Here is a 23,122-nt window from a genome sequence, read left to right as displayed (position 1 = left end):
CCAATCCCAACGCAGCTGGGAAGGTGAGACAATCTGCGCTCCCAGTAATTCAGGTCCCTGAAGGACGGTGGGACAAAAAGGGCTCTAAATAGCAGTTGGATCTGGGAACTTTTTTTGTTTTGGGTTGATAGAAAATCACGGTTTGTGTTTCATATATACATGTTCTGCGTGTTGTGTGTTCGTGTGGGTTCATATACGTGTGCGCGTCTATGTTCGTGTGCTTAACAGAACGGTCTGGCGCCGCTTCATGTGGCCGTCCATCACAACAACCTGGATGTTGTTAAACTCCTGGTCAGCAAGGGAGGATCTGCACACAGCACTGCCCGAGTAAGACGCTCACATGCGTGTGCGCGCAGACTCACACAGCAGGCCGAGCCCAGGTCGTACAAGCAGGCGCCACTCAAACACTAAGGAGAGCGTGGAGAACGCTCTCGATGCAGCATTTGGGCTTTAACTGAAGTTCGTTTCAGCAACGGGGGCAACGCTAAGGCTCCGTTTGACTCGTTCCTCCCTCCAGAACGGCTACACCCCCCTGCACATAGCGGCCAAGCAGAACCAGATGGAGGTGGCCAGTTGTCTGCTGCAGAATGGGGCGTCGCCCAACGCCGAGTCGCTCCAGGGCATCACGTCCCTGCACCTGGCCTCGCAGGAGGGTCGGCCCGACATGGTGGCGCTGCTCATCTCCAAGCAGGCCAACGTCAACCTGGGGAACAAGGTACTGTTCTGTGTGGGGTTGGAGTGGACCGACGGGCATGCTGGACGGCTGTGACGAGTCTTTTTAAACGCGGGCTGCACGTGTTTCAGAATGGACTGACGCCGCTGCACCTCGTGGCCCAGGAGGGACACGTGGGCATCGCCGACACGCTGGTCAAACAGGGAGCGTCGGTTTACGCCGCTTCACGGGTGAGACGCCTCCACGGGTCGTCAGCACGACGCCACGAACACTGTGCGGTTGGACCGGTCCCAGCATTAACCTGCCTCTCATCGTCTCAGATGGGCTACACGCCGCTGCACGTGGCCTGTCACTACGGCAACATCAAGATGGTGAAGTTCCTCCTGCAGCAGCAGGCGCACGTGAACAGCAAGACGAGGGTAAGCAACACATGCTGCATGTGTGCACCCACCGCACCCTCCGCTTTGCATATGGACCTAATGACCCTCCCTCTTATTTTTATAGATGGGCTACACCCCTCTGCACCAGGCGGCTCAGCAAGGCCACACTGACATTGTCACACTGCTGTTAAAACACGGAGCTCAGCCCAACGAGATCACATCAGTGAGACACGCTTAAGAATATCCAATACCGATCCTCTCTGACCTACACATATTTGCTTTTGAACTTTGCAACATATGGCAAAGAGTTAGAATATCAAATGAACGCCAGGGCCCAGCACCTGTACAAATAGCTCATCTAAGTGCTGTTATTGCGTTGTGACGTTTCCTTTGTACAGAACGGGACGTCTCCTCTGGGCATCGCCAAGCGGCTGGGCTACATCTCTGTCATTGATGTGCTGAAGGTGGTCACGGAGGAGTCGGTCTCTGCGGTGAGCGCGGTTCACGTGGTTATAATGGAGCCTTCTCCACGTGGTTTACGAAGCCCCTCAACATCTTTCCTATGCGCAGATCACGACAGAGAAGCACCGCATGAGTTTCCCTGAGACCGTGGACGAGATCCTGGACGTTTCGGAGGATGAGGGTAGGCTATCTGATTTCCACCCGCTGTGCAGCTTTGCTGGTTCATTTTCAGGTTGAAGGTTGAATGTGAAGTACACTGAGGTCAAAGTAGCACCATGTTGTCCATTATGTCCCTGTACGACTGTCGATAACGGCCTTCTCCATTTGTTTCGTAGGGGTTGCCCAGCTAACGTTAGGTAGGAGTGTGTCTGTATCTCTGATCAACATAAGCCTTCATTGCAATTACACTTTGTGCCTCACTAATTGTCTTCCTGATCCGTTTCTTCTGAGTCTGCTCAAGTCCAGCCCCGTTTGTGTTTTCTCTATCTTTACCGTCTCTATTTTTATTCTCCCTCCTGCTTAGAGCTTTATTTAAAAACTGTGTGTTTCTCATCAGCATGTGGTCACAACATTTTCCTCGGACGTTTAACGCACATCTCCTCATGAGCTCGTCATTTACAGAAGTCCAGAATGTTTGCATTTAGAAGACAAGCGCTTCCCTTCCAGCTGAATGTTGCTGTTACTTCTGCCTTTTACAGCCTGATTGATCAATAAGCTGATTACACACATGCTGCTCCCCAGCTGTGACCATAACCTGCCAACAGCACACTCAGCTGCTCTTTATGCATCTTTGTGCTCTTAAGAGAAAATCTAATCAGTGTCATTAAAAAAAACACAATTTAAAAGCAATTCTTCATCCAAGTTTCCTTTCTAAATGGGTTCTTCCTGTACTTGTTTGAGTGTGTTGCTGTTCTCCTTTCTACCATTTTCTGTTTACCTGTGCAGCTTGTACTGATGGTGTTTAACTGTCTGCAAACAGCTGTTTTATTGTGAAGTGACCGATAGCTCAATATTGGATTCATTTTAATATCATTCCTCTTTAATAATCGAGGTGTTTTCTCCTACACAGAAACAACCATCACCACATGTGATTTCATCTTTAATGGGCATGCTCACTATAAAAGCTGTCACCAGGTGCCTTGCAGTTTGCCGTCCATACAGTGTCCTAGATTGTCCTAATACTCACTGTCTTACCAATCTTCTTCTTTTGTTGTTTTGGTTTCCATTGGCTCTGGTTGTTGCTGGTTTGACTCCATTGCTTGGACTAAATATATTTGAAACTGCTTTGTGGCCATTTTTTCTGTGATGTCATGAAGGTGAGAGGATGGGACGGCAGATGGTGTGAAGGCTATTGCTTCCTCCCAAGGAGAATGTAGTCACATAAGATTCAAGTGGCGAAATCCGGCCAAAGTTCCACAGACTTTGACATTTAAAAATGTTAAAATGTGTCAAAGTGTATTGAAGAAACTTTAATTATCAACTTTAATAAACTTACATTGATTAGCATGGACATCATTTCGCCCTGTATTCCCCTGGTCTTGTCCTCTACTTTCTCAGTTTGTAACGTACATCCTGAAAGTCATTGTTCTTTCGTTCTCCTTTGCTCCTCTGCCCATTTTCTGACCTCTTCTTTGCCTCTTCTAGGAGACGAGTTGCTGGGGATGGATGGCGCGCGATACTTGAAGCTTGACGACTTCAAGGACCAAGACGATGACTTCCTGTCTCCTAAGAAAACTCTTAGAGACTTTGAGGGTGGGATGGGAACCACGTAAGTCACTGCATATGACTTGTGAATGATTTCCACTGCCTGCATAATACTGTAAATGCTATAGAATAACGATTCAGTTTAGGTACATACATGATTCATATGAAGCTCTTTCATTCCTCTCGCAGGCCGTACTCTCCTGCTATTCCCAGAATCCCTTGCGTGTCCCCAGAGACAGTTATGCTGGATCAGGTACAATTAACATTGTGTGTTTGTATTGATTGTAACTGTCAGTTTGGTAAAGCTCAATATCTCTAATATTCTGACAGTGATTTTAGCATTGTCTCCCTTTTCATATTTACTCTGTTCCTACTTTTCTGTTAATTAATGGCTATTTAACGACCTCTTAATCCTTCACTCTCCGACCTCAGCACACCCCTGTCCCGCTGCCAAAGGAGTACGATGAGGACTCTCTCATCCCCAGCAGCCCGGCTACAGAGACGTCAGACAACGTCAGCCCCGTGGCCAGCCCTATTCACACGGGGTCAGCTAACAGCGCTAGCGCCTCACTTCCATTATTATGTTCATCCATGTGATTCAGCAGAGTCGGTAGCATTGTAAACATTCTGTTCACACACAGATTATGTTGTTTACCCTCTCGCTCACGTCCCTGCATGACTCTCAGCTTCCTGGTGAGCTTCATGGTGGACGCTCGAGGGGGCTCCATGCGCGGCAGCAGACACCACGGCCTGCGGGTGATCATTCCTCCTCGGACCTGCGCCGCGCCGACGCGCATCACCTGCCGCCTCGTCAAACCTCAGAAGCTCACCACCCCCCCTCCCCTGGTGGAGGGCGAGGGCCTCGCCAGCCGTATCATCTCCTTGGGGCCGTCCAGCATGCAGTTCCTTGGGTGCGTCCGGGAATGTGCCACATGTTCAACACACTAATTGCTAACATGCTAAAAGTTTTGCAGTAACTTTGGTTTGGTTTAGTGATGTGTGTTTAATAAGTTCCAAACATCGCCTGTTGTTTCCGGACAGGCCGGTGATCGTGGAAATCCCTCACTTTGCCTCTCTGGGCCGAGGCGACAGAGAGCTGGTGATCCTCCGCAGTGAAAATGGCTCCGTCTGGAAGGAACACCGCAACCGCTACGGGGACGAAGTGCTTGAAACTATTCTAAACGGAATGGATGAAGGTCAGTGCGTCAGTGCAGCAATGACTATCAACATCTGAAAGGTGCTTTGTATGAAGATGGGACTAGTAATGACATCTCACCGTTACCAGACCTGGAGAGTCAGGAGGAGCTGGAGAAGAAGAGGATCCGCCGGATCATCTCCACCGACTTCCCCCTCTACTTCGCCGTGGTGTCGCGCATCCAGCAGGAGAGCGACCTGATCGGCCCCGAGGGCGGCCGGCTGAGCAGTAAGCTAGTGCCCCAGGTGGAGGCCATCTTCCCTGAGACAGCCGTGACCAAGAGAGTGAGGCTGGGCCTGCAGGTACGAAGTGCAGCTGAAGGAGGAGCTGCTTCATCACACGGCTGCTTCCTGCTCACTTTATCACTGCTTTTGTTTTCCATGATTGAACAATTTTGTGGATTACAGTATTGCTTTGGTCACTTCACTGTACATTACTAATATTGTTTGTCGAAACACAAATCCGAGTTTTGCTTTGCCTTATGCTGCTCTGTTTATGTTTTCCTTCAGTTCAGCCATTCATCACCCTTCAGTTCCCTGATTTAAGTTGTGAGCCACACTGACTGAGCTGATGCACTGGTCTGAGTTGGGTCAGGTGTGAAATGAAAATGAATTGGTTGCATGTGTGAGTATGGCTGTGTGCTGGACTGTTTTCTGTTTAGTTCTGTTTTCATTTCTACCTATTTATTATGCATTTGAACCACCTATACTTATGTCTATCACACTATTTTAAGTTTGCGGTACATCCCCGCCTTGTCATCGTCATTGTCCTTTCCAATTTCCTTCTTCCTGTCCCTCTTAGGCGCAGCCCATTCCTGACGAACTGCTGACTCGGCAGCTCGGTAACCAGGCGACCTTCAGCCCGGTGGTCACCATTGAACCGCGCAGACGCAAATTCCACCGTCCAATCGGCTTGCGCATCCCATTGCCTCCGTCCTGGAGGGAGAGCCCTCGCGACGCCGGGGAGGGCGACACCACCAGCCTGCGCCTCCTGTGTAGCGTCATCGGTAGGGTCCACGGTGAAGCTCCCGGAACCTACGACTGGGTATAGAGGTGTGTATCATCGCATGTGTGTGTGTGGTTGCTGTGTCTCAGGTGGAACAGCGCCAGCTCAGTGGGAGGACATCACCGGAACCACCAAGCTGATGTACGCCCATAACTGTGCCAACTTCACCACCAACGTTTCTGCGAGGTGAGCGCGGCCGCTCTGCTTCGTCACCACTCAGATTTCCTCTCCTTTCCCGCGCGTCACTCCAACGTTTGTCCCCTCGTCCAGATTCTGGCTCGCCGACTGTCCCCGCACCGCGGAGGCCGTGACCTTTGCCAACCTGCTGTACCGGGAGCTGATGGCCGTTCCGTACATGGCCCGCTTCGTCATCTTCGCCAAGATGAACGAAGCTCGTGAGGGACGCTTGCGTTGTTACTGCATGACCGACGACAAGACGGACAAAACGCTGGAGCTGCACGAAAACTTCACCGAAGTGGCTCGCAGTCGAGACATTGAGGTCGGTGTATGAATATGTATAAATGCTTCACATGGAAGTTGGTGTCCATCAGTTTGACCTCATTGCCTTTGCTCACAGCTGATGGAGGGCATGCCGCTGCACCTGGAGTGCTCCGGGAACCTGGTGCCCGTCCGGAAGGCCACGCAGCAGCCTCGGAGCTTCAGCTTCCAAGCGTTCCGGGACAACCGGTTACCGGTCTCTGTCAAGGTCTGTCTCTAAATGATCGTACGGAGCTGCTGTTCTAGCGCTCATTACAACTTCATAGTACTGTGATTGTTCAGCTCTTCAGCTCTCTGTGGCGCCTGTTTTGTCCTATTAGCATGTAAAATATCAGTGAATAGTGCAGGTAAAAAGGTTTAATCACCTTGTCCAAAGGTAAGACAGAATGATTGGCCGTCAGGTTATTGCAGCTCTAGTCATAGCATAGTCAATCATCTCCTACAGTATGTTATTTTATTCATTTATTTTATTTATGACCTGAGTGTGAATCATCCCGTATCTTAATACAGATGCTGTAATGTGAATGTTTTCATACTGTGCATCTGTTTCTCACGTCTGCTCCGTAATGATTTTCCTGTAATTATTTTTGGTATTCCATCTTTTTTCAGTGTCGATATCGTTCTCCCCATGCGTGTCTATCAGTGTGACACAGACACCTATTCAAACTCTATAATAGTTCGATTAGCCACCCTTCCTATGTGCCCATCAGCTCTGTCGGGTAACTGTGTGCATGTCCTGTGACTTCCCACACTTTCTTTGCCTGCCTTCCTATCTTTGCGGCCTTGCCTGTCTGTATGTGTCTGTCTCACTGTCTCTCTTTCTCTCTCTCACGGTCACTGTGTAACTGTCTGGTCTGACAGATGTCCAGGTAAAATGTGCAGGTAAATCTCTCCCTCTTGCCTGCCTGTGGACTGCTTCCATCCCTGTTCCCCCTGCTTCTCGTCCCATGTTACTGCGCCACATGCTCTGTGCATTACGATCGCCTCTAATACCTGTGTTGGTCTGTTTCTTCCTCCTCCTCCTTCTTTTGCTCTGTCTCATCCTCTTCTAACTGTCTTCCTCTTTTGCATTCCTTTCCTCCCATGTGGATTCTTCTTTCTCTATCCTCTCTCCATATTCTTCCCTCTCTGTCCTCTTTCCCCTCTTTGCTGTGTTAGGTCAGAGATAGTAACAAGGATGCTGCAGGGTTTTTATCCTTTCTGCGTAAATGCACCAAGTACGAGGACGCACAGCATGTACTGTGTAATCTCAACATAACCATGCCACCGTGTGTCAAGGTGAGCACATAAACAAGTAGCAGCCTCAGCCTGTGAAACAACAATGCATTTGTCGCGTATTTTAGCTTCTTGCCTGTCTTCAGGTTGTTGGGAGTGAGGAGCGCCGGAGAACTTTAACCCCGCTCGCCCTGAGAGAACGCTACAGCGCGCTGAACGAGCCGAGTGTGGGTGAGTGCCCTGATGCCCGACGCTCGGCCCTCTCCTGATACAAACACGGCGGAGACGGCGCTGAATGTTGCACTGACCCCTTTACCCAGAACCCCCTCTGCTTCCCACTCCGCTCCCTCCGGTGCACGCATGGCACAAAGACCGAGCCTTGGATGCAATGCACTACTACTACTACTACAGTTTGACCCTGAGGTCTCTGCAGTGAACTTAGAGCAAACCCTATTGAATGTGAAACCAAAACACGAGCAGCAGACCCGGAAATGACCCAAAAGGGCTCCATGGCACGTGGCAACACAGCCGCGTATTTCCTCAGTGTCCTGGTAGCTATGACAACCAATGAATGACGACTCCTATAGGTTTTGCATGGCGCTGGTGTCTCCACTGCGACTTCCAACGGCATGGCAGCAGGTTAACGTTAGCACTGTAGCTTAGCACCGGGAATGGGCAGGATCTCGCAGTGGAGTTAGACAGAGGAGCCCTTATACGTGGCGTGGCCACGGGTGGTTTTACAGTAAATGTTGCTGATGGTGGGTGGAGGAAAAAGGCCTTTTCTGTCTATCAAGGAGCCAGCGCTGCTATATGGCACCTCAGTCCCTCTGTATTGGTTGAATGTTCCTTTGATGGGGACAAATATTGAATGAACCCCAAATTTTAGCCTCCCCTGTTCATATAGTGTATTTAATGGACTCAAACAGTGTTGTAGGCACTGCCTATTTCCTTCAACAGAGCATTGCTCCTGTATGTCAAGGTAGGTGTGTCTATACCAATCTTAATAGTAAGTTTTAGAGAATAACTTTGCAGTGAAAGCAAGCGGGAAACAAAGAGATCAAAAGCAGCTGTCTGTATTAGCACAGCTTCCAAAAAACGTACCTCAAGTTTGAAGTTATCAACAATCGAGGCTTTTTGTGCTGTTTGGTGTGTTTTGTTTTGCTGTTTAAAGTGTCTGTTTGTTTTTGTTATAGTCACCGTCAATGCCATGGAGAGGACTGAGATCAAAATCAATATCATAGCTGAGCAGCTGGGGTTGAGCTGGGCAGGTTAGTCCTAGTGTCGGTCTGTTTTTGTGTCAGTTCAAATTCTAGGATGTGTCTTGATTTTCAGTGTGGAAACATTTTTAACCTGAATAATATTTTCAACCAGATGCAAAGTGTGACGTATTAGTTCCCTCAAAGAGCTGAGCTGTGTTTTCGTCCGTTTTCGTTAGAGTTGGCGAGAGAGCTTCAGTTTGGAGTGGATGATATCAACAGGGTCCGCGTGGAAAATCCAAACTCTCTGCTAGACCAGAGCTCAGCGCTGCTCAACCTGTGGGCCAGCCGAGAGGGCAAGCGGGCCAAGAGTAGGTCCCACACCCCCCTGTTGCAACGCTGGTTTTTTGGCCCAGATTCTGTGCTGGTTTAATACAGGCATGAAACAAGCTGTCAGAATCTCTACTCTGCACTGTATTTGTTGTTTTTCATCTTCACCAGCTTCTCCTGCTCTGTTTTCACTCCTAAACCTCCGTCTTCCTGTTTCCCTGTCTCCCCACCCGCCCTTGATGTGCCCTCTCCCAGTGGAGAACCTGTACACTGCTCTGAGGAACATCGACCGTGCAGACGTGGTGACCTTCCTGGAGGGCCAGGCTCCACAGCCTGCGCCCGGCTCCTTGGAGGAGGGGGCCTGTCGGCTCAGCGACCGCGACTCCGCCCTCCTGTCCCCCGGTGCCATCAACGGTAAGACACAGGAACACACATCATGTGAGAATTCAATTAAACAAGTGACAGTGCATTTAGTAGAAGTGAAATTGTCATTCACATGGAACAAAGTGAGAATATCCTGTATTCAAATGTATAAATATATGTGAAGCACATGTCTGATGACTGTAGCTAGCGCATAGTCAGCACTATCAAATCCTCCAGCAGGAGACGGTGAGCTGCTCCCGTCTCCTCTGAGCGCGGTAACAGCCATTTTACCTTGTCTCTGTTGCTCCACAAGAGATCACGGACACAAGGCCGTCGCGCCTAGTGCACAAGCCCCGCGTTATTAGACCCCCGTTTTTCAGAAGGGGTAAGTGGAGTGAACTCGGGCTGCATGGTGGTTTGATGAGGATGATGATGATGGCGATGAAGCTGATGTTTTGACAACCTGAGCGTTGGTGTCGCTCTCCCACCGTGAGCACAGCCTTCCTGCAGCATGCACTAACACCGCCTCTGTGCATTCCTCACTGGGGCACAAGTCATTATTTATTCATTTAGCTTTTCAGTTACAGCTTTTCACGCCTCATATTTGAGCCCTAAACATGGCGGCTCTGATCGCGGGCGGCTCCTGCGACTGTTTTGGGAGGTTACATGTAGGCGACGTTGTGGCTGCACGCATACATGCATGTGTGTTGAGACGCCACATGCATGTATGCGTGCGTGGGTGGGTCTGGGATGGCTACGCTAGGCGACGACAGGCGATCTGGGCCTTCATACCTTGTTTCTGTTCCTCCCTCTGTCACTTTGTCTGTCTTCTCTCCCTCTCTCTCCCTGAGAATAAGACAGAATTTTACCTGTGTCTCGGCGCCCGACAGACAGCACACATTGCTCCGTAGCTGCAATGTTGTGGCAGTCTTGAAATTTTGTCTTTAGCTCGGGGCTCCCCTCTGTCCCACTCTCTTTCTCTGAACCTCCGACATGTCATACCTGCTGCCCAGCCGCCCCGCTCCTCCTCCCCCCTCCTCTCCTGCTCTTCTTCCTCACAGCTCTTCCTGTCCGACCTCTGACCTCATATGACCTCATGCTGACCTCTGGGCCTCCTCTTCTCTTGTCATCTTATTTTCCCGCGCTCCTCCCTCGTCTGGTCGAGCGGGGGGGGTCCCTCTCCTCCTCTCTGAGTCCAGCTCTGTGTGTGTACTACAACTTGTGCATGTGCACGGTGCATGCTTCGCTGTGACACTGTCTGTGTGCGTGTATGTGAGTGAGCCGCAGACCACGGCTTCAATAAATGCAGCTAAATTCAAAGGAAATCACTTGCAAGGAATTTCTTTGTGTGTGAATATTTTGTCTTGTTTTTACACAAGACGTGTGAAATACCTTGCAATCAACGTACCAGGGCTTCAAATGATCTTCCAATACAAACAGGTGTATGCCGGACGGGTTTTGCCAGAGTGGGCCGTTTGCTGTTTTTGAATCTCTATATGCATGGCATGCTTTCAGTGTATGACGTATTCTTCACTGTGTAAAATGTTTTCTCTGTTTCAAATATTCTGTTAACACGCAGCGTTTTCTTGTCAAATCAAGGGTGTTTCTAATACAACTTTGTACCACGTGACCTGCTGCGCAGCACATAATGTTCAAACGTCACTGTTGCAGCGTGTCTTTCATTCATGGGCAAAATAGCAGCAGTAACTGTAAATAAAGGTCCTCTGGGCATGTCTTATATTATTTATCATATTTATGTTACTTACATTAGAATCCATATTCACTCAGGGTTAATAATTAGCATACGTTTGCCCATACCTGATTCTCGCTTAACACTGTATGAACATTATCTGCCAGCGGTCAAATTGCTGTGTGGTGTGTTTGTGTATGTGTTCGGTGGTGTGGTTATTTCTGTACAAGTCGAAAATGTGTATCTTCATCTGTATTTTAATATGAGTGCAGTGTTTTGTCTTAGCGTGTATATATGTGTGTGTTGGTGTGTGTGTGTTCACGTACTGTGGTGAAGAGTCTAGAATCGTGTTTGCTTCACTACATCCTGTGTCTGTGTTGAAGTAGGAGTGAAGGGAAAGGCCGACCCACGTTCACCCGACTCCCTCTAACTGTTCTGATCCCGACTCATTCTTCCCCGTTCACCTCATTCTCCACCTGTCATCATTCTGGCCCTGTACCATCCCAGACACACACATACTGAACATACACACTTAGCCGCTACAGCCGCTGACACACAAAATAAAGAGGTACCTCACCCATTACTTTATTTGAGACATTTTAATAAAGTTTAGTGCAATAAAGTTATTTGTAGGATTTTGTGTTTGGTGAAACAATGTGCTCATAAAATATATGCAACTGAGATAATAATGACTTTCCACACACATCCAGGACTCTGTGTGGTTTTAGAAAAGTTTGCTTGGTCAACGTCTCTGTGTGTCTCAGTATCGTGGCAACTATACTTGATTTTGTTTTCACTCAACAAATGGCATATTTAAATTTAAATTTAAATTAAGTTTAAATTTAATTGTAAGAGAATCACAGATAAAAAACTAATTTAAAACAAATTTATAGTTATGAAAGTTATTTAAACTTATACATTTTATAGAACTGTCACTGCCCAATAAATTATTTTATAACTTTTGTAAGTAAAGGAACTTTTTTTCCTTTTGTATTGAAAATACAGATCTGCAGTATAATCAAAACTCTGAGCAGATCAATTAGTAAGAGCAAATTAAAAGAAACTAAACACATCTAAAATGGTAACGATAAAGCATTTACTTTGTGCAAACACAGATGATGACACAGATTTGCTTTGGGTGAAACACACCTTTACTCTTCAGTTTTACTTATTGTCAGAAATATTTCTCAAACATCCTTTTACTAACATGTATAGCACCATAACATTTTTTCACAGAATAGAGAAAAGCAAATATATATATATATATATATATATATATATATATATATATATATATATATATATATATATATACAGAGAGAGAGAGAGAGAGAGAGAGAGAAAGAGAGAGAGAGAATAGAAGTTGGGTCTAAAATAACAGCCCTGTGTGGTTTATAAATAAATGTATTCAACTACATTAGATTTTTAGGAGTTTAAATAAAATTATTTTTTTATAGTTGATTCAGTTGTATGCTGTTTAATCTTCCATGTTCATTCATCAACATAAATCTGCTCCTTAAAACACAAACTAAATTTAAATATGTGTTATGATTGATACAAATACATATTATTGATGCAAAAAAATCATAGTTTTGTCTGATGTGCAAGCAGACGTGTGTTTATGTATATCTACATGTATGTGAGTAAGTGAGTGAGTGAGTGAGTGAGCGTGGATGCACAGTGTCCGTATTTTGGATGCCTGCGCTGCAGAAATGAAACATGCATGATGCAACTAAAGGAAAATGCTCAAACAACAGTGACTTGCATTTTCCCTGCAGAATCTGCAAGTTGCTGTTGTCTCCCATCCAGGGTTGGAACGATAATGGCAGGTTTGACATGGATCCAGTCATCTGAGTTTCTGAGAGTTTCAGTGTCTGACCATCACCTCGCCTGGTCAAACAAAACAAGCGTGTGTAAATCCAACAGCAGACGTTTTTTAAAGTCATATCGTGCCAACCCCACCTCTAATGTATTATTACCTGTACGCTCACCTTCTTTCCTCTTATCAAGGAACACAGTGAATGCTCTGCAGATTCACATTTTTGCAGCCCTGCACCACTCGCCTCACCGTCAGTGGATGACGCACCAAACCTTACTGCCTCACCGTGCCCACACTGCTGTGTCCCAATTACCAAGAACCTAACGTACTTTAATTAAGCCTCTGGTTTATTGGCTGGGATTCGCAGATTGGTTCACAAAAAGTGTGTCTTTCTTCCCACGCTGAGTGAAATCCATGTTAATTCTATAGTTAGTTAGTTCTAACAGTTATCCTGACACATTGGGACAGGGCTGAGCCACCACTGTTTCTCTCCCAGGTTGGAGAAACAGTCAGCGCGCCACCTCCCCGTCCCCTCCCTGGTGTTAGTCTTTCTCTTGTGTCACCCCTGTCTTCCCTCCAGGTTATGGGCTGGTGCAGGACGAGCTGCTGTCCCCCGCCTCCATGCAGTACAGCTTACCGTCTCCACTGGGCGTGGAGCCTTACTGGCAGGAGGTCTCCAGTCTTGAGTGCGCCCCCATTGCAATGACAGAGGAAGACACGTTGCTGGAGATGTCGGACGTTCAGGTGTGGCCGGCGGGAGTCAGCCCGTCGCTGGTGACGGTGGAGGACTCGTCACTGGAGGGCAGCAGTCGCGCCGACGACTCGGAGGGCGCCACGCTCTCGCTTCCCTGCAGCCTGGGTCGCCCGAGCAGCGGCGCCAGCGGGGCCAGCGGCTCCATCATGGAGCTGGAGGAGGAGGAGGAGGATGAGGATGAGGAGGGGGAGGTGGAGGAGGAGGAGGCCCCACAGGAGCCGGCGAGTGCACTGGCAGAACGGGACAGGGTGAGGGCCAGTGGCGCCGTTCCCAAGGTCAACCTGAACGGCCAGCTGGGAGGTCAGAGGTCAGACGGCAGGAGAGGGGAGGCCCTCGCGGCAGGAGGAGGAGCAAAAGGAGGAGGTGTAGGGCTGGGTTCAGTGGAAGGGATTTCTGTTGTTGCAGGCCAGCAGGTGTACGGCCAGCGGCGTGAGGCGTCGGGGGTGAACCGGGCCGCGGAGCACAACGGAGACAACCGGTAGGTTCGCTCCCCCCGCGCCGCCTTCCTCCCACCGAACGTCTCTCACCAGCGTGTTTCTGCTCCCCAGGGTGGTGGGAGGCGGCGCCTTTCAGCCGTACCTGTCGGACAAGGACTCGGTGCAGAGCTGGGTGGGCTCGGTGACGCCGGGCCGCGACGGCAGCGTGCCGGGCCTGCGCGCGGCCCAGGAGGCCCTGCTGGCGCCGGTGTGTGACACGGGTGGGACTCATGGGCTGCGTGGGCGCCCCCTGCTGGGCCTCTCCCATCGGGAGGCCAGCCAGCATTGTTGGGGGCAGGAGCAGAGGCGGGTCCAGGTCTGGTTACCATGGCGACCACCTGCCGCTTCCTGCGCCTGGAGGGGGAACATCAAAATGAACCACTTTGATGCAATTAGAGTCTGAATGAATGTGTTGTGTGGTGCAACATGTTCAAAATGACATGGTTTTGCATTTCTAATTTCACAAACAGAGAATTTCAATTCATGTGTGTACATATTCTTGTGTTACAGAGGGAGGAGAAAGGTGACTGTGCTGCCGCAGCGCAGTTCGTTGAAGAACGTGGAAACGTTCTTTCTAGAAAGGTGAGCGTTCAAGTGCAAACAGACAGATGTTGATATAAATTTCAGTAAGTCTTATGTACTGCTCTGTAAAGTTGAAGTGAGTTTGTAAAGAATCTAAGCGATAACTTCCCCCAGAGCTTCTGCTGATTAACTGAGTAACAGCCTGTGAATCGTGGAGCTGCAGCTCACGGAGGCACAGACGGAGAGGGTTTTAGCAGTTAACTGGTTCAACTGTTGTTTCCTTTCCTCCTCCCCCCATCCTTGCTCCAGGTGGGGGTGGATGTGAGAAGGGCTGGTCAGTCAGTGCAGCGCACCAGTCTGCGGAGAGTTAAACACTGAAATACACATACTGCCCAGTCCTGCAGGTACCGGACAACACAAGCACTTGTGCATCCCAGTGCTTGAAACAATGTCTGATTCTGGACTCTGCTGTTCTGTCGTAGTTACTAAAACTAAAGCCCTGCATTTGGCCAGAACTGCACTGCGATGGCATGATTGGTGGATAAATGTCATCGCTCTGTGTTTTCCAGGAACGGAAAGCCACTGCCAAACCCTCCTCCACCAAAACACAACCAGGACGCAAAGGAAAATGAACCAAGGGAGCGCGGAGACGACTACAAGATGACAAACGCAGAACCATCCTCTACCTGTGACCATGGAGCACCACAAAAGAAAAAGAAGAGGAGGAGTCCAATCTGTAGTTTTATAACATTTGTAAAGAAAAATATCAGCCAGACTAAAAGCATGACGATTCTCTTTTTTATACAAAAGAAACAAAAAACATAAATGTCGGTAAATGAACCAAGAAAAAATACGCAACAAAAAGTGCTTCCTGTGAACTGTAATCGCATGATGACTGCTGGTGCATGCCCTTTGACCTTTTGAACTGTCTTTATCTACAAACTGAAGGGGTACAAGGTGCGGGGCTGGCCCGGCCCGCCTGTGGCCTGCAGGCCGCTTTAAGGACCTCTCCCCCCCAAAACTGGAGTAGTTAGTGTCAGCGAGTGGAGTCCAATAACACTACAGCCAAAAAGAGTCCCAGGACGGACGACTGGGCCCACGCTTCACCGGACGCGCTCCCCTGTTATTCGCAATGTGATATATGCACTCTCTGCTATGTGGACATGTGTTGCTGTGGGTATGTGTGTGTGTGTGTGTGTGGGGGGGGTATTCTGTACCGCATGTGTTTCTGGCTTCTGGCTCGGTGCTGAGCCCTGGCCCATGATCGGCTTCGTGCCCCTGTGATGTCACAGCGCGCTCAGCGCTGGAATGAGAACGCCGCTGTGCTGCTTGTCTGCGTCTTTTACCTGTTTGCTGTTTCTCCGGAACGTGTCCGCCTCCGTTTTCAGTCCTGTTTAACTTTGGCACGAAGAGGGGGGGGGGGGGTGAACCTCTTTGATGCCTTGTGTTTTCAGGAGAAATTTGTTTTCCAGACATCAGGAATGTTTTATGGGGGGGGGGCTTGATAGCATCGCGCTGCAGGTGCACAGAGATCGTCGTTCTCCTCCATCGTGACCTTTTTGACCTTCGTTTCCCCCAGTAGCACACGTCATCTCCATCCACAGTCTCCATCACCTGGGCCCATATGCAGTGAACTCACAGGCCTCTCCATGAGCATGCGCTTGACTCTGTATCTGCTCGCTCTCGTGTCCGTTTGCAGCAGCTGTAGCTCCTCACTGTCCGGGTTTGGCTCGTTCGTTTGAAGGAGGATCTGGTTCCTGAGCGGCTGGAGGATTCACAGCAGTGTTATGGTGCAGTGGGGACAGACAGGTAGCACTGTGATTGTCTGACAAACACGGACCCCACACTCGTGAACTGTGAAGACACACAAACAGAAGCACACACACGTTAAGGATTCCGTCGCATAATCAAACAACCATCGTCTGGTCAGTATGTGAAGTAGCATGGGACGTTTACCGCAGCAATAATAACAAACAAGAGGAAGGTCGAATGACTCAGCTCCTCAGTGAACACAGAAACTCCATCTGGACGAGGACGAGAGCGCGTGCGCGTCCGTGTGCGACTCTGGGCGGCTGTGATGTGACTGAATGAGTCAGAGCGGACTGACGCGCTGATGCAGGAGGCCTGAGGGGATCCTTTGCTTTTCAGCACTCACCGTAGCAAACAAACCAGGTTATGTTCAAACACAGATACCTACTGTACTAAGGAGTCTGCTGCTGCTGGAAGGTGGAACCCACCGAACTCCGATCTCTTTTCTTCCGAGTAATAAGTCGTATTTGTTGTCACTGTAGACGCCCGGTGTTCTCTTTATGCAGAAACCTGACGGCTTCTCTCTGAGGGGGGTCATGTCATAGTAGCACACATTCCCCGGAGCCACAACCATCCCATCCCAAGTACTGTAAATGCTACCGTAGCCTGAATGAATGAACCAGCGCGTCTGTTCTCCGCCTCGTCCCACAGAGCACACGTTCACCACATGTCACCTGTTCTCCACTCAGGTTTTTTCCGTTCTGCACCGTCAGGATCCAGTTGTTTTCAAGTTCCGCGTCCTTCTCCCCGAGACGAACGCGGCGCAAAGAGGTCGCGGGGGCGCGTGGGTGAGTGCACGGAGCAGGACGGCGTGCGAGCGTGCGTGTTGCGTGAATGCGTCCACGGCGTGCGTGGGCTTTGACATTGGCCTCATACGTGACACGCGTGACCAAAATCAGCAGCAGCCATTATTAAAGACCCATTTTACACACAGATACAGGAGGTTGTGACACAACACTGTTTTATTTTTGCTGGATATTATTGTTTCAGAGGTCGTGTGCACACGTGACACGTACGTGGACGTTCTGATGAATGCAGCTCCACCGTGTTTGTGTTGAATGGACCGCGTGCAAGTGCGTGCGTGCGTGCGTTTACGATGCTCGGTTGCGAATCCGGTCGGATCAGGGGGAAGAATGTGACTTGGGAGGACGTGTAACCTACAACAATGTATTTTAAAAGAGTATTGTACAATTCTAACCGTTGCAAAGACCTAGAGATCACCTATACTCCTTTAGAATGGATACATGACATTGTAAACGCAATATCGTAATACTCTATCCTAAGGAATGCAACTGCGCACATGCACAAAAAAGATGTTTTTATGAAAATATATGTATAAATATATGACAAAATCTATTTAATTAGAATGCTATGCACCCTCATAGAGTTGTTATGGATGTTCTTTAAGCATTATCTAGACTAGGCCGACGCCCACATCATGGGTAATGTAGAGGCTTCGTAGCTATGATCACTTGTTTTCTTTTCTTTTGTATCGTCCTTGAGAGAGGAGAAACACACGTGAATATGTAAACAAGCTTTTCAATCAGACTCAAGATATGTATAGATCATCTTACCCTGTACACCAGCTCAAACCATTTACAAGGATTAATAAACAAAGATGTGACATAAATGTTGTTGTTGTTGTTTGGTATTTTTGATATTGTACAGTTTACAGTGATAAATATTTTGTTATTTTTCCAATCTTCTAGTGGGTTAATGTCTGGAACGACTTGTGTAATTGTTTAGGTTTATTCCCAGAGGCGCATTCCTGCAATGAACTACAATTTGACGTGCTGTGACGCCCCACGCGTCCAGCCAATCACAGCGCTCCGCTCCACGTGTTGTTTTGGAGGAAGTTACTGGCTTGTTTGGGAGTCGCGCGGACCACGTGGCGACACTGGGCGACTCTTCTGCGGTTTTGGCTGCGGCATTGTTTTCACTGGGCGCCACACAACAACCTGCCTTTTGCTTTTTGTTTTGTTTTGCTTTGACGTTTCCAGTGAGCGAGATGTCAGCGGGAAGTCAGAGCAGCCGTAGCCGGGAAATCCCTGCTATTAGACGGGTCGCCATCCACGATGCTGCTCACATGCCCCAGGACTACTCCACGACCCCCGGGGGGACCCTGTTCAGCACCACGCCGGGAGGTAACCGCGTCAACACACGTGCGCAGACATTAGGTCCGAATAAGTCGAGTGTTGTCAGGAGGTAAAGGGACGGTGAAAAGAAAAGCAGGAGCGAACACGTATGAGCTGTTTTACGCCTGTGGCTGCGTCCTTTTATTTATGCTCACAGTATTTAAATGCCCGCATCTGTACCTGCTTCACGTGGACCCGTTGCGTCCGTTTGTGTGCGGACGAGCGCGACGTGGGTCGTCGTCGCATGAACGCGTGCCCCCGTTGACTTTGCCGGTTGCGCAATCGGCCCGTGACTGCGCTGCGTGCGGCGCAAAGTTGTCAGGAGTGACCGGTGAACGCTGCGCTCCGCGGCGCGGTCGCGCGGCGGACCGCGGCCCTGTTGATAGCCGCGTTATCGCAGCGAGCAGCGACGTGTTTACCCGGTGTGGCGGCGGAGCTGCGTTCTCCCCGTTCCGTCGACGTGGGAGCGGTACTGGCTCCGCCACGTGCGCGCAGAGAGGCCTCGTCCTCTTTAACCCAGTTGTTCAACATTTTACCCGAGACCTTGGGAAATCTCCAGCAAACTGATAAAGCGACTGTGGGAACAGTGAGGCATGAGAGCACATGTCCCTCAGAGCTGATGTGTTGTGACCTCTGCAGCTGGATGTTATTTTGTCTGATTTATACTTTCGTTATGTTTTATTTTTGGCACAAATGAGCACCCTGAACACAGCTGCTGTCACTTATCGGGCCCTTTGTCGTCCGCAGGCACCAGAATCATCTACGACAGGAAGTTCCTGATGCAGTGCCGGACGTCCCCTCTCACCCGGACGCCCCCCAAGCTGCCCGACATCCCGGGGGTCACGAGGCCGCTGGAGCCCGGCAACGGCGCTGAGGCCAAGGGTTCTGAGCAGACGCCCAGCGAGGACGGCGAGCGGGTCCCACAGAGGGAGCAGAACACAGGTAGGAGCGGGTTTGGGTCGGTGGAGCACAGGTATGGGTCGGTGGAGCACAGGTATGGGTCGGTGGAGCACAGGTAGGAGCGGGTTTGGGTCGGTGGAGCACAGGTAGGAGCGGTTTTGACCGCGGAGCACAGGTAGGAGCGGGTTTGGGTCGGTGGAGCACAGGCAGGAGCGGGTTTGGGTCGGCGGAGCACAGGTTTGGGTCGGCGGAGCACAGGTATGGGTCGGTGGAGCACAGGTAGGAGCGGGTTTGGGTCGGTGGAGCACAGGTAGGAGCGGTTTTGACCGCGGAGCACAGGTAGGAGCGGGTTTGGGTCGGCGGAGCACAGGTTTGGGTCGGCGGAGCACAGGTATGGGTCGGTGGAGCACAGGTAGGAGCGGGTTTGGGCCGCGAGGACACAGAGGCGTCACCCCTGAAATTCCCACCGCGTTTTTGTCTTCCAGGAGAAGATGCCCAGTTCGAAATGGACATCTGAGGAGAGTCGGCTCCACGGACGACCATGATTCCTGTAATGACTGTTTTACTCTACTCAGATGAAACGTGTGAGCGTGTTGTTGTTTTCTTAAAGACAACAGTAACTCATGCTTAAACTATTTTAACGCTTCGCTGTTACTTGACTTTTTATCACCTGCGACGCATTTGACGACTAAGTCGAAGTTTTGGTAAAGCATTAATATTTTACTCTTGTTGGTTTTTAAATAATTTAACATTTTTAGGGTATAGAAAATTGAATTAAGCTTATTTGCATATTAATAGCAAATTTTAAATGCATATACTTTTGTCAGTGAATAAGAACATATTGATACGTATTGTAAGTATTGCAATATTAATGATTCTTGATACTGTGTCGCTCAGACATAATTGATGAACCTAAATCTGTTGTTTTTCTTCAACTTGTATTTTTGCATTACACCAAAATGTTGGTTAAAAACACTTGTCTGTTCCCACTGTTTTGCTGTATTTTTGCCCAGATGTCCAAGTTCATTTATTACAGTTGTTACTGCCTGAATAAGTGCTAACTCTACTATTGTTTGAACACTGTAATAAAAAGCATGACACACTTTGTTCATGGTAGGAAATATTTATTGAATAACTGCTCGTGGCAAACATTTAAATGGGTCAATGTGACCCAGACATTTTAAGAACAATCAAGCGCTCGCCCCGTTATGATGTTTGCGTTTCTACAACTGCAGTCTGGTTAAAACTAAAAATCAGCTTGTAGTCTTCTCATAGTGCTTCAGTCTGTGAACGTGTCGTGCTTTTGTCCGTCGCTATAATTCTAAATTACAGTTGATCACATGGAATCCAAGGCAGGAGTTGGGTCAGACCCTTTTAGAAAGCTCGGTTCCTGCATCCGCGAGCCGTGTCCATGTCACTGGAGTTCTCGCTGAAGTGCTTGTGGACGTCCGTCCACTTATTTGCTCAGATGTGTGGCTGCGGAGCCCTTTCGCCCGTCTGCCGGAGCCTCAAACAGCTTGTGGAGCGCTCCCTTGTCAGTTGCAGCCGCACTCCTCCACCACCATGTCCTCGTGGTGCCTCATGACCATCTTCCCGTCCTCGTAGTACAGCATGGAGAGAGGAGCGAGGCGCGTGGGCACGCAGGACACGCACGGCACCTTGTCCGGATGGTGCAGCTTCAGGAGACTCTGGGGAAAGAGCAGGAAGGAAAGCACCGATCAGGACAAATCTGTTCGAGTGTCTCACGTGAAACGGGTTTGGTGCAAAGGCGAGGTCAGTCTTACCTGCATGTACGCGTGGTTGGTGGAGATGAACGAGTCGTGGACGGGCGTAGAGCAGGTTCCCTCGCAGCGGTAGGCATTGTAGCGCTTGGGGTAGACGATCCACTCGCTCCAGCCAAGCTTCTCAAAGTCCACCCACATGTCCACCCTCCTGCAGAGAGGCCTCCGCGCCGCCTCCGCGGGCTTCTTGGCCTGGTGGTGCCTCTTGACCCGGTGGCTCCTCGCCGCGGGCCCCGGGCCCGGCGCCGCGCGCTCCTTGTCCAGGCTCACGTACTTGGAGCTCTCCGCCGTGTGGATGAGCGTGGGCGTGGGCCGGCCGTGCGGGTCCTGCTTGGAGAAGACCACCATCATGACCTGGTTGGCCGTGGGGTGATGGACGGCCCCGGCGGCCTCCTCCTCCTCCCCCGCCCCCGCCCCCGCCCCCTGCGCGGAGGGCTCCCGCTGCAGCCAGCGCACCAGCATCTCCGTCAGGTTGAACACCTTCCAGGAGGACGGCGAGGCCACGAGAGCGGGCCGAGCGCGGAGGCGGCCCAGCAGCAGCCTCCTCTCTGGGCACGGCAGCCGCGGGCACGGCACCCGCTGGGAGTGGTACACGTCCACCGAGGCCCGAGAGGCCCCCGTGAAGGCCGGCAGCCGGATGCGAAGTTCGGCCAGCTGGATGTTGTCACGTGCAGAGACGGAGGATGCGTCGAAGGTGATGGACCACCTGGTGCCGACCTGCTGGCAGCCTGGAAGGAACCACAGCGAAGGTAAACGCTTAGTATTCAACAGAGGAGCGCTCAGGGGTAATGATTACATTAAGCTGAGTGAAACCAATCAGTTGTGAATTTAATTACCAAATGGAAAACTTTGATATTTCAACTCACTTTTAGCAACGACGCTCGTCACAAAGTCGGAGTCCTGCAGACCCGCGTTGTCCCCCGCTCTGCTCCGACTCTGCCCCGCGTCCGGACTCCTGGGCCGCTCCTCGCTCAGCGTGGTCCTGTAGAGCTGCATCATGTAGAGCGGCAGCCGGCCGGCCTCCCGCCGCTGCTCGACGGGTGCGGAGCCGCCAGTCGTCCTGCGGCGCAGTGCGTCAGCGTGGATCCTGTGGACCGGGTGTCTGGAGAGACCCGCGACCAAGTCCACCAGAAGCAGGAGCGAGAAAGACCAGTTCCTCCTGAGTCCCGTCATGATTCCCGAGCGTGATGTTGTGCTTTCCACGGTTAGAACCCAGATGGTCCAGGTGGACGGTCGAGGATGAGGTTTTATACCCACACGCCCCTCCGCCGACGTCCTTTGAAGACATGTGTCAAACCAGAGGGATGAAGGGCGTGTGTGATCCACGGGGGCGCGCAAAGACTTTAATGTGACGAGATCGCGATGCACCGAAACCAATTAGTCTTTGTAGTAACAGAGGTGTGAAAACAGCAAAAGCCCGCTGATTATCGCTATTTTGTACATTTCAGATCCTTTTGTGCCAATAATATTAGTTAAGCAGATTATGCTCTGCTCAACGGCGCTTTGATTAATGAGGACGCAACTGGGGGAATTAATCAGGAGGAACTTTCTCAGGCTTCGAGAGCGAGGAAATAAATGAAGGGAGGAAAGTTGAGATCAGAGTTCGACGCAGTGTTTATAAGGAAAATAATAAAGGTAAATGGTAGGTTACTTTAATCTGTAAAATATATAAACCACTGTGTCAAGCGCAAAAGCTCTATATTTTAAATTATGATAGATAAACAAGAAAATTGTTTACTCGAATAAAAATTATGATTGTCCTGTGTGTTTGTCTTCAGTATTAAAACAATAATGTAGAATGAAGTGAATAAAGGTACATTTTATTTGTTTATTGTAACATGGTTCTTATGCAAATCAGCCTGTTAATGTAAAGACAACGCAGTGCTCGTGAGCTCACTTATGACTCGAGGTGAATGGCTGAATGGCCTCCCATGAACTTATACGTCACACAACTTCAATCGCTGCTCATCCAAAACTGTACATTTAACCTTATAACAACCAGAAGAAAGACTTGATAGAAAGGACAAGACTGCAATTCTTTGATGGCTTTGATGTGTAAAACATCAAAAACTGCGTCATTCATTTGTGTTTTCTTTGAAAGTTTTTTTTGTCATCAAACATCAAACATATTATCCTTTATTTCGACTTTGTCAGAAATTGATGAAAGGACTAAATTTATGTGCCACCATTTAATGTTAAATAAAGCCAAGAACTT

At 49.6% G+C, this 23,122-nt stretch overlaps 3 protein-coding genes across 13 annotated transcripts in view; 2 read left to right on the top strand and 1 right to left on the bottom strand.

The window, feature by feature from the left end:
* ank1b (ankyrin 1, erythrocytic b) overlaps positions 1 to 17,721 on the top strand; it is a 34,851-nt gene extending 17,130 nt beyond the window's left edge. For 3 of the 11 annotated variants that reach the window (XR_008696260.1, XR_008696253.1, XR_008696257.1), the window contains 27 exons: positions 1 to 23; positions 229 to 327; positions 518 to 715; positions 805 to 903; positions 994 to 1,092; positions 1,178 to 1,276; positions 1,452 to 1,544; positions 1,624 to 1,696; positions 1,851 to 1,871; positions 3,160 to 3,283; positions 3,409 to 3,472; positions 3,652 to 3,764; positions 3,906 to 4,130; positions 4,261 to 4,415; positions 4,505 to 4,716; positions 5,216 to 5,420; positions 5,509 to 5,605; positions 5,690 to 5,918; positions 5,997 to 6,125; positions 7,076 to 7,195; positions 7,279 to 7,363; positions 8,326 to 8,400; positions 8,568 to 8,699; positions 8,914 to 9,072; positions 13,111 to 13,762; positions 13,833 to 14,342; positions 14,852 to 17,721. The exon at positions 1 to 23 is cut by the window's left edge and continues 76 nt beyond it. Coding sequence is in view for 3 of the 11 variants with exons in the window: in XM_029168359.3 (XP_029024192.1) it covers positions 1 to 23; positions 229 to 327; positions 518 to 715; positions 805 to 903; positions 994 to 1,092; positions 1,178 to 1,276; positions 1,452 to 1,544; positions 1,624 to 1,696; positions 1,851 to 1,871; positions 3,160 to 3,283; positions 3,409 to 3,472; positions 3,652 to 3,764; positions 3,906 to 4,130; positions 4,261 to 4,415; positions 4,505 to 4,716; positions 5,216 to 5,420; positions 5,509 to 5,605; positions 5,690 to 5,918; positions 5,997 to 6,125; positions 7,076 to 7,195; positions 7,279 to 7,363; positions 8,326 to 8,400; positions 8,568 to 8,699; positions 8,914 to 9,072; positions 9,335 to 9,406; positions 13,111 to 13,762; positions 13,833 to 13,968; positions 14,271 to 14,342; positions 14,852 to 14,914 (3,923 nt within the window). In the remaining 8 variants the exon portion in view is untranslated. Of the gene's footprint in view, positions 24 to 228; positions 328 to 517; positions 716 to 804; positions 904 to 993; positions 1,093 to 1,177; positions 1,277 to 1,451; positions 1,545 to 1,623; positions 1,697 to 1,850; positions 1,872 to 3,159; positions 3,284 to 3,408; positions 3,473 to 3,651; positions 3,765 to 3,905; positions 4,131 to 4,260; positions 4,416 to 4,504; positions 4,717 to 5,215; positions 5,421 to 5,508; positions 5,606 to 5,689; positions 5,919 to 5,996; positions 6,126 to 7,075; positions 7,196 to 7,278; positions 7,364 to 8,325; positions 8,401 to 8,567; positions 8,700 to 8,913; positions 9,073 to 9,334; positions 9,407 to 13,110; positions 13,763 to 13,832; positions 14,343 to 14,591; positions 14,687 to 14,851 lie in introns of those variants that run through there. The other 8 variants (XM_029168351.3, XM_029168359.3, XR_008696258.1 and 5 more) reach the window with 8 other exon arrangements.
* A 214-nt stretch (positions 17,722 to 17,935) lies between these two features.
* Positions 17,936 to 20,231, top strand: LOC114866513 (eukaryotic translation initiation factor 4E-binding protein 1-like). Its single transcript, XM_029168360.3, has 3 exons — positions 17,936 to 18,235; positions 18,974 to 19,168; positions 19,612 to 20,231. Exons 1-3 carry the CDS (start codon positions 18,100 to 18,102, stop codon positions 19,641 to 19,643), a joined length of 363 nt encoding a protein of 120 aa, XP_029024193.1. The 5' UTR covers positions 17,936 to 18,099; the 3' UTR covers positions 19,644 to 20,231.
* A 22-nt stretch (positions 20,232 to 20,253) lies between these two features.
* LOC114867394 (nodal homolog 2-A-like) lies at positions 20,254 to 22,426 on the bottom strand. The gene is made up of 3 exons (XM_029170027.3): positions 21,774 to 22,426; positions 20,911 to 21,635; positions 20,254 to 20,814 (listed from the first exon to the last, which is right to left on the bottom strand). The coding sequence occupies exons 1-3, from the start codon at positions 22,078 to 22,080 to the stop codon at positions 20,662 to 20,664; spliced, it is 1,185 nt and encodes a 394-aa protein (XP_029025860.1). The 5' UTR covers positions 22,081 to 22,426; the 3' UTR covers positions 20,254 to 20,661.
* Positions 22,427 to 23,122: the final 696 nt, after the last annotated feature.

Source organism: Betta splendens, chromosome 12, assembly GCF_900634795.4.
Source record: "Betta splendens chromosome 12, fBetSpl5.4, whole genome shotgun sequence".
Classification (NCBI taxonomy): Eukaryota; Metazoa; Chordata; class Actinopteri; order Anabantiformes; family Osphronemidae; genus Betta; species Betta splendens.
This window is presented reverse-complemented; position numbering and strand designations above follow the sequence as displayed.